The following is a 9752-nucleotide window of genomic DNA, read 5'->3' on the forward strand; positions in this document are numbered from 1 at the left end:
CTGAGGTGTATTTAATATTTTTAACAATGAAGCTCTATGCAAAGTTATATACAATGTACAGTATCAAGTTTGATACGCAGAAAATATTAACTAGTAGGATCATGTTATTGGTGTTTTTTCTTTTTTATCCTGTGGGATTTGCAGACTAAAAGAAAGATAGTAAAATTGCTGTATTATCAAATATCTTTACCTCGGCCAAGGAGGTTATATTTTCATCTGCATTTGTTTGGCAAATTCGCAAGATTACACAAAAATTACTCGACCAATCTCCATGAAATTTTGTGGCGGTGTGGGCATGATCCAAGGAAGAACCCATGTCACATTGTGGGATAATTTTTCAATGATTAGAACAATTCATGGATCTTGATACAAAAATGTTTAGTGGACTAATTTAAATGAGTGTCATTGTAGTTTTAAAAGGACTGCATGAGGGGTTATAGACAAATTACAAATTGTTTATAATGAGATGGAAATGTGTGGTCTAAGTAAACTGATATCTTAGCTTTAACTGGATGCAGTGTGTACCTTTGCAACCCGACACTGCTGCAGCCTGATCTCTATGTCGTTCCAGTCCTCCTCGAGCTCAAACCAGCCAATGGGCTCATCCTCAGTCTGTGCTGGAATCCTCACACTGCAGGTCAGATGACAGCATGGTGTGTCAGTCATTCACATAAACCACTGAGGCAGACCCCCACACTGCTGAGTGGGGTCCACAACACAGGAAAAAGATGTCCACTTCGTACCAAAGTCTTATTAGATTGGACCATTCTATGTCCTTATTCGCCCATTATAGCAGACTTCTCAAATTATAAGTTATAAGTATTTCAACTTAGAAATTGACAACATATATTAAGATCATAAAGTCAGTTAGGAATGGATTCTTACTGGTCTTGAACAAAATCTTTGTAGTCCGTGTAGTCCCACTCGTCAAACTTTTTGAACCTCTTGAAATGTTTCTCTGCATCGAACGGGTCTTCGTCTTTGTAGGCGAACACCAAGCCGCATTTTGCACCAATGGCTCCTTTTCGCACCTTTTCACACAAACCAGAGAGCAGGTGTTATGTACTGTAATCCTCCATCACTCTCTGTGTTATCACACACTCTGTGAAATCATGTGGAGCCTCACTTTGATCTTCATCTGAGTGACCTGGAAGTTGCTCTGGTCCTCTGTCGACAGGATCACACTGGCTTTCTTCCTGCCGCTCTCTGTCAGAAAACCTGAGGAGGAACAAACACTCGGTTATAGATGAGAGGGGGTATGTTCATACTGTACTTAAAAATAAAGATTTACTGTTATTGGTCTCAGTTTTACCGTCTCCAGTGGAAGTTTCTGTGAGCATGTTCTCTGGTCCTGATTTCTCCTCTTTACTCTTTACATCACAGGCCTGTAGGTGCAGCTGGAGGGGCTTTCCTGCAATGTATCATGAATAATTATAGCTGCTATCAGACATGCACTGAACTCCAGATAGTCTCCTGAAATTATCCAGTTAGGCTGTATGTGAGAACATGTACGAGTCCGTAGCTGCGGACGATCTGTAAACAAAAACATGTGATCTCTGTTGCGGAATTTATACGTTTTATCCTGCCTCATGCATGCTGTGCCCCCCTCACTTGAACGCTTTGCAGATGAGTGTGTTATTGTGAAGGTGTTTGAGTGGAGAATATCCTGCTGCATTTTTGCATTGTGAAATACAAATTCTGGAGAAAGTCCAGACCCAATTGTGGTTCCATTATCTCGAGATCATGTCTGAAAACGGCTTATGTAATCTATAACGCTATTCTTCATCTCGTTATCATACTTCATACGGGTTATAATTTCATCCCTTAACTGAGAGGCTATGTTAACCTCATTGCAGCTTCATAACAGAATTAGCAGTTTTCGCCTCCATACTCCACAAATGTATTTCATTCTTGGCAGCGAAGCACTTTCTCTCCGGAGTCGATGGTTTCAAGTGTGTGAGTGAGAGTGAGAGTGATAGGGAAGGAGGATTCGGTTACGTTACCGTTGCGGTAGAGTAGTCGCAGCCTAACAGAGGCCATAGACACGATGAGGGTGGAGGCCCGGTAATCTGTCTCTAAATGTTCACTGAGGCAGGACAGGGCCTGGAGGACTTTGGCCACGCTGCCTCTGGCCAGAGCGAAGGCCAGGAGGGTCAGTTCTGCATCAGGACTTACACAGCAGCTACACAGAAGGAAAGAAACACACATATGTTAGTTTTGGGAGTGCACGTAGACATATTAAATAATCATTTATGACACTATTTAAAATTGGCAAAAGAATTTCGGTATGCATGGTCATAAATGTGCCCTCACTTCTGAAAAGAAGGTCTACAGTTTTCAAGCTGATCTTAAAACAATGCTTACATGACCAATTTGTCACTGCACTAATTCTGATTATCCATTATACAATTCATAGCTACTCCTATTCTTTAGGGAAGAAATGTGGAGCCTGGTTCAAATGCACCAGCAGCTCACTCATATTAAATTTGGACCAAATAAAGTTTAAACAAGCTATTTTCACTTCAACAACTTGGATTCTTTAAACTAAACAAACTGAAGATCACATAAGAAAAAAATGTTTAGTTAGTGAAGGTTTCGTGATTCATATGAAGTATTTGGGCCACTTAAAGGGAAAAGATCTTGAGATTGTAATGTTAGAGGAGGGTTATCAAAAGATCAGCCTGCTGCCTCTATTAAAATGAGAAAGATAGAGCAGCTTGTTTAGTTATACTTTTTGTGCAGGTTTAAAAAATAACAAAATACTCACTAACAAGTTCCACACAGACTTGGAGGAATTTGCCTTTTTGAGATCATGTTTGGTAGTGGTCAACTGCTAGGCTTTCGTTGTTTACTTCTGAGTGCTATTTAAAACTGTTTTTGAAGTTTCCCTCTAATTGGTTCCAGACTTTGGATCCAGAAGAAGTGGAAATCTGGCGAGCATCCCTGTTTCTCAGAATATTATGACTTTTAACATATTTAAGTACAAGTCTAATTGCGTTATATTATTATTTTTTTCTCTTTAAATAACAACTATTTTTCTAATATTACACATTGTCAGAATATTATGACATTTATCTCGAAAGTCTCACTGTCATAAGGTAATTTCAATAATTAATCTTTAATTACTAAATGCAGCTCAAAATTACATAAACAACTGATGAGATTATTTCTGTCATGTTGTGGCAGCAATTGTTGATCAAGACCCTGAACACCACTTGAGGATTTACCGTAACATTAAGTGGAAGGTGAATGTGTCAATAAATGGTGTCAGAGACAATCAATACTTTAATTTGAATGTGTTATGAGCTCAGTGTGGCAGTGATGGATGAGTTTGAGGGTGTATTGCTGCAGGTCATTACTCAGCTATCCTGAGCAGAAATCCATCCACCTCCTCCAGGATGTTCAAAGAGAAGAACTTGGGGAACTCTGTGGATGACGGCGTGAGGGACAACGGCGGCATGTGCCGTAAAGCTTTTCTAGGAGGAGAACACAAACCAAACCTCAGAACTCAAGCACTGCCCAGAAAAAAAATTACACTTCACAATAGAACTGAAGCATCACTTTGCTTACTTAAAAAGATTGTTACACTATTTTAAATCATACAAAAGAAAAAAAAAAAGAACGAGTGGTGTCTTACTGTGTGCTCTGAAGGACAGTATGAGCCAGTGCAGGGTTGGTGTCCATGGACGCAGTGACCAGGGAGGTGAGGAGAGACAGGTACCAGATGGCCGAAGCGTCGGAAACAGACACGTCTTTGCTCTTGGTAATTTGATAGCCGAGAGTCTTCAAGCCATGAATTCGTGTGTCACATCCATCACTCAGGCACCGCTTAATGTTGATTTGGATGTCTGGGGTTTGGTGATGAGATAATGTGGTTATAGCGGACTGATGGAATACACTGTGCAAAAATGCCGCAGTCACTGCTTCATCTTCCGAGAAGGATGCAAAATAGATGGTGAGATCTTCTAACAATGAATTTTCATTTTGCTAATTGTAATCTAGTAAATTATTGGCAGCACAAAGCACGTGGCCATTTACAAAACATAAAACTGTGACTGATTCAGCCTGACGTTCTCTATGGCCAGGAGCAAAACATTCCACTTATATTAAATTACAAAAAAAACAGGCCCCTTTAAAAGAATAGCATTACATGACAGCGAAGAGATATAACCCAATGGGATAATAAATATAATAAAATGAAATAAAATGTAGGGTTGCAAAGGGGCGGAAAGTTTCCGGTAAATTTCCGGAAACTTTCCGGAAACTTTCCATGGGAAGTTTAGCTCGGGAATTTTGGGAATTTTGAAAAAAAATAAAAAAATACGCAAATTAAACGCTGAGCAATAAAAACATCATTCAAAACTCTATTTTAAAGATGTATGGAATGCAGCACACGCTCCACGTTGAATTTCAACCCTCCACTGTGCATTCTTCCATCACATGCACAGATAATTCCCAGCATCCTTCACACTACAGCAGGGCTATTGAGGCCTGCTGAAGTGTGCAGGACTAGTCAGGTAAGTTTCCATGATATTACTGGGGAAAATATATTAGCATGCGGATTGAGGATTGTTCATCTGTTCATCTAGCCCAGTGGTTCTTAACCTTATTAGAGGTACTGAACCCTGCAAGCTTTATCAATGCATTCACCAAACCCTTTGTAATTGGAAAAATAAAATATGATTTCTTCAAAACATAGGTATATATTTGTTAGTGCACAAAATGAACCATGCATCAGTTGCACACAAAGTCACTATGTTCAAAGAACAAAACCAACCATAAAAACCAACAAAAACATAACTCAATGAATATTTACTGCAAATCAATGTGACTTTTGCTGTTGCCTTTCAGATACAAGTTTAGGAATGCGCGGCTTCACCTTGGCAAGTGCCACTCTCATATCATTTTCGCAACAAAGTCTGTTCCTTTTCTTAATTTTCATGTCTACTATCCTCGAAAAGGATTGCTCGCAAAAATATGTTGTAACAAACGGTGTGAGTATCTCAAGGTCTTTCTTAGCCATAAGGGGGTATGGTACGATTTTGTGACACCAAAACGTTGAGAGCGTTGTTGTTCTGAAGAGTTGCTGTTGAAGCTGGCTCTGCTGAATGACGTACAATCACAACAGCCACAAGTCGACTACTGAGCGCACAGAGTTCCCTGCAGCACAGATATCAAAGCTAAGCTGCAGCCAATGACGGCCAAGCGGAGTGTGACTTCACGAATAATACGAGTGGGCTGAATTTGTTTTGTGTAACACATTTTTACTAAGCAACAAAATGTTTGCAATCTGACACGGCGAAGAAAAATTGTGTGTTACCAAATTGTGGGCAGCCAATTTTTTGACGGCCGACAAAAAACAGCCAGACATTGCTAGTGTGAACCGGGCTATACTGTGTGTGTCTTGACCCCTGCCGAACCCCTGAGAGTGACTCACCGAACCCCTGGGGTTCCATCGAACCCAGGTTAAGAACCACTGATCTAGCCTATTTCCATTCATTTATCAATCAATTGTAAAATATGTTTACAGACAATTCCAATTGTTTGGCTAACTATTTATATCTCTGACATTGCATTAGCGTTTTTTTACAAACTTTTTTTTCATCTTATCTACAGAACAATGCCACGTGCTCTATATCATGTGTGGAGTCATTTCACAACATCCAATGTAGATGGAAAGGCTGTGTACATTTGCAAATACTGTGCAAAGACATATGTTAAGAATGACACAACGATGTATATAGTCAAGTGCCCAAAGTTTCCTCAGGGCTCAAATCAGCCTATGACAAAACAAAATGTTTATATTTATGTCTGTATCTGACAAGGTAAATACAGTTAGTATAAATTACCCACAACATTTCCAGTTTATTCCTGTTAATTCCTGTTAATTCCCGTATATTCCCATGGAAAGTTTACAACTTTGAATATTCCCGGAATTTTGCAACCCTAATAAAATGTCTATTTGGAAATTGCTTGGTGCCTGTGTTGGGAGTGTGTGGTCAGTGACTCACACATGATAACTCACAGAGCAGCTGCACAGAAGCAAAACAAAAAGTTACAGACCAAGTTACCCTCATCTGAAGGAAGCCCCTGCAGCACATTGAAGAATCACATAAACCACTGGCACTTTGGATCAAATACAGAGATGGAGAGCAGCTGTGTAGACTTAAGAATTAAAGAAAATAAGCTAAAGAGAGTTGTGAGAGCAACAGTGTTTGCTGGTTTAGAGTTTAATGATGATAAATCTGTGGGAGCACTGAATATGGTTATTACAGGCCAGACGTCAATGGGGGCGAGTTTTTGATAGCCTGGATTTGGAGAGATTTAATATGTGGAAAGATTTAAATTATCTGAGTAAAGGAGGTGTTAGTTAAGACCCTGTTAATCACCTCATCCCAGCATTCCTCAGCGAGTCTAACCACCATTTCTTCTGCCTATAAGTAGTCTTTATCCTGTTTATCGCATCCAGTGACAAAATCAATGCATAGATGTTGGAAATGGCCAGCCTCCTGAATTTCCAGATTTCCATCACAGACGGTTTTTTGAACGTTTCCCTTTACAGAGAGAGAATATGTTTTCTATCAGCGATGGGGAAACAGATGATTTTGATCAACAGGGCCCTGAAGGAAAGATGCTGAGAAGAATTTTAAGTGTCTGCAAATTTGGTTCCATTTCAATCTTTCAGTGTGGAGACGACTATGGGATTACTGTTAAAGCAGGGTTTATTTGGAGAGAGAGGGAGTGACCTCGAAGTAAGAGATTGTAACTTAAATCCTTTGCTTGATTTGCATCTCAGAAGAAGAGATCTGCTCGCCCTGGGTACCTGCCCTCCCTCACCACATGAAATCAGGGACAGCTTGACTAATTGATGTTAAATGGATTAAGTGAGAAACAACGGGATCAGCCTGTAGTTAGATCTAAAACCACAGGACCGATTCTAAAAATCATTGCTGAATTCGTCACCATCATTTAAACCTCTGCAATTTTTCCTTGTTTCTTGGTCACAGCTGCATCTGATTTCAACTTGATGTTATGTTTACTCAGTCACATCCAGCTGTCGCTTTCAGTCGAGTCTCTCCAGCTTCTAATAAGAAGGCGTGTGGCCTATTGGCTTTACAGATGGTACTTTAAGAGCTAGTCGGATTGCAGCTTCCACATGGATTCAAAAGTGAGGTATTTATCCACTCAACTACCTATGAGCCTCATGCTGCTCCTCTGTAGCTGACATCATGCTCAGCCTTCACTAGAGAGGAGCCAATGAGGAAGAACATTTCTCCACAAGCGGAATCAGTGAAGGAACACACATGCCCAAGATTGAAAAACAAACACACACAACAAAGTAGACTGATTGGAAGGTTTGACTCACAGGGGTGTGTGATGTTTGCATTCTCGAGGAGAGCTACGTAGCCTGTGACGTTGCTTGGGATTCGGATATCTCTGATTTCCTGCAGGGAACGCCGATTTTTCCCCACAGCAACTGAGACCAGCTGGGGCATGTAGCTGTGGTCATTGGAGGCTACAGCAATGGCCAGACGTCTCAAAACCACATCTGGTTTCATTTTCAATCTGGGGGAACAGAAAAGAGATGGGTTTCCACCTTCAATTTAATGATACACATATCGGTCACATCTTCCTTGAATCAAAGGTCTAACACATGTGACAGTCAGCTGCAAACTACTGAGTCACACTTTACCTAATCCAGTGTGAGCGTGCACTGCCGTCGGACTGCCAGTAAGATGCAGTCTCTCCATTTGTCATCTTGTAAATGTCAGCAACGTTTGATGAGGATTCTATTGTGCTGTAGCACTGTGTGACCACTTTGACTTTGTCCACATCTGGATCACGGTCCAGCTCTGCTCTGTATTGAATATCTAAATCTGAAAGAAACAAATCCAGATTAGGGACAACTGTCTCAATGCTGTGCAGCAAAGGGAATCGACTGCAATGTGAGACATGTATTTACTGCTTCCACATTCTTAAAGTACACAAGAGACCGTTCAGAACTTCACAGTCCAAACCCTCTATTCAGCATAAACCAGTCATTTTTCATGCCCATCTGTGGTATTCACCTTTCTCCTTTTGCAAGAGGAATTCCAAGAAGTCCTGGACCACACTGGACCTCATTGTGCAGATACTATTGTAGCCCTCTAATAAAGGGAAAGGGATGGCACTGCTGGGAATACGGTTCCTGTGTAGAAACTTAAGGATCTTGGAAGCATGTGCCCCTAACCGGTCTTTGGTCTTGGAGAATATGTCAACAAAACCTATGGAAACAACACAAGAAAAGAGGAGTTGTCCGTCTTTGTGGTTAGCTTATCGGCCTGGTGTCAATCCAAATGAGGTGTGCCTTGATCTCCATGCCAAATAAATTGTATTTCGTACCTGGGGTTAGGGAGCATGCCTGTAGCTGTCTTATCACGTGACTCAGCTCTCCCTGTAGATTAGCTCCATTGGAGTTCTTCAGAGAGATCAGCATGCTCTCGACGTCCACCACCCCATCTCCCTCTGCATCGAACTGTCCGAAAGCCTGAGACGGGGGACAAGCACAGGACACACTCAGACAATTAATACACCGACACAAGAACTTCCATTCCTACACACAAACATCGCAAAAAAACTGTCAGTCTTTAATGTATGAGGCACACAATTTGCCCTACATCTATTGTTATTATTATGTTATATTTGAGGAGTGTTGAATGAGTAATCTTTGGACATTTTGATGGATACATTATAGGGTCATTTAGAGCACAGCCATGGCATTCCGTGTGTACCCACACAATGCCAAAGGCAGACTAAAGTTCACATTCATTAGTTAACCCATTCATCTACAACCTTTGGTTAACCGGCACATGTCAGACAACAGACCACAAAGCAGCGTGTTGTGCCCAAAGAGGCCAAAGCTGAAGTGACAGTCACCGTGTGTCCAGCAGAGGAGACACGATGACAGCTCGGTTCTCTCGGGTCGTTGCTCCTCCTTCAGATTACAGATCAGTCTTATGGATCGTGTCTGGCGCTGTCATGACCTCACACAGGCAATCTTGTTTACTACTCGCTCCTCATAAACGGGCGTGATAACAGCTATCAGTGGGGCCACCTAACACATAGTTTCACATCAGGTACGAGGGCCACGTCTGTAGCCTACTTTACCTCTTCACACTCATCTCGGGGGGCGTCTCTGGTCTCCAGCACCTCGCAGAACTGCTCCACGTTGACGGACTCCTCTCCCCGGTTGAGCCGGTCCTCCAGCCACCGCACCAGGACGCCCTCGTTCCCGGCGAGCACCGACTCGTGAATGGCGACCCCGGAGTCGCTGATACGGGCCGCCGCTTCCCTCAGTTTCACTTGCTCCAGGAGGACCCCCGGGTTGGGTGGCCCGCCGGTGGGCACGGGCGGACTGCTCGAGCCCCTTCCGCTCCTGCCGGACGCGGAGCCTCCTCCGCCGCCGCCGCCTCCGACACCGCCGCCAGTGGCCGCAGAGGCCGGACTGTCTTCCGCGAAGCCGGGACTCTCCGTCTCCACCTCCTCCTCGTCGCCGCTGCCTCCACCGAGGCCGCTCTCCGCGTTCCCCATGGCTCTACCACCGACCTAGCGGGCCGCTGGGTGTCGGTTTCAGGGAAGCTAGTGCCGGGCAGACCTCTCCAACACTCACCTACAGCGAAACAACTCCGCCGTCCACTACTACCGCATTGACGCACCGTACGTCATCCTGCCGGAAAACGTCCTCTGCGTGCTTCCCCTGCGCATGCGCGGCG

At 42.9% G+C, this 9752-nt stretch overlaps 1 protein-coding gene across 1 annotated transcript in view; it reads right to left on the reverse strand.

Moving 5' to 3' along the window:
* The window catches only part of zzef1 (zinc finger, ZZ-type with EF hand domain 1), a 35556-nt gene extending 25893 nt beyond the window's left edge, over positions 1–9663 (reverse strand). The window contains exons 1-12 of the mRNA XM_061085585.1: positions 9148–9663; positions 8383–8527; positions 8070–8264; positions 7694–7877; positions 7367–7566; positions 3638–3848; positions 3360–3476; positions 2004–2182; positions 1313–1411; positions 1127–1218; positions 886–1031; positions 526–631 (exon numbers count right to left, since the gene is read on the reverse strand). Coding sequence (XP_060941568.1) covers positions 526–631; positions 886–1031; positions 1127–1218; positions 1313–1411; positions 2004–2182; positions 3360–3476; positions 3638–3848; positions 7367–7566; positions 7694–7877; positions 8070–8264; positions 8383–8527; positions 9148–9570 — 2097 coding nt within the window. The 5' untranslated portion in view covers positions 9571–9663. The remainder of the gene's footprint in view (positions 1–525; positions 632–885; positions 1032–1126; positions 1219–1312; positions 1412–2003; positions 2183–3359; positions 3477–3637; positions 3849–7366; positions 7567–7693; positions 7878–8069; positions 8265–8382; positions 8528–9147) is intronic.
* Positions 9664–9752: the final 89 nt, after the last annotated feature.

This window comes from Limanda limanda, chromosome 14 (genome assembly GCF_963576545.1).
Source record: "Limanda limanda chromosome 14, fLimLim1.1, whole genome shotgun sequence".
NCBI classification, from domain to species: domain Eukaryota; kingdom Metazoa; phylum Chordata; class Actinopteri; order Pleuronectiformes; family Pleuronectidae; genus Limanda; species Limanda limanda.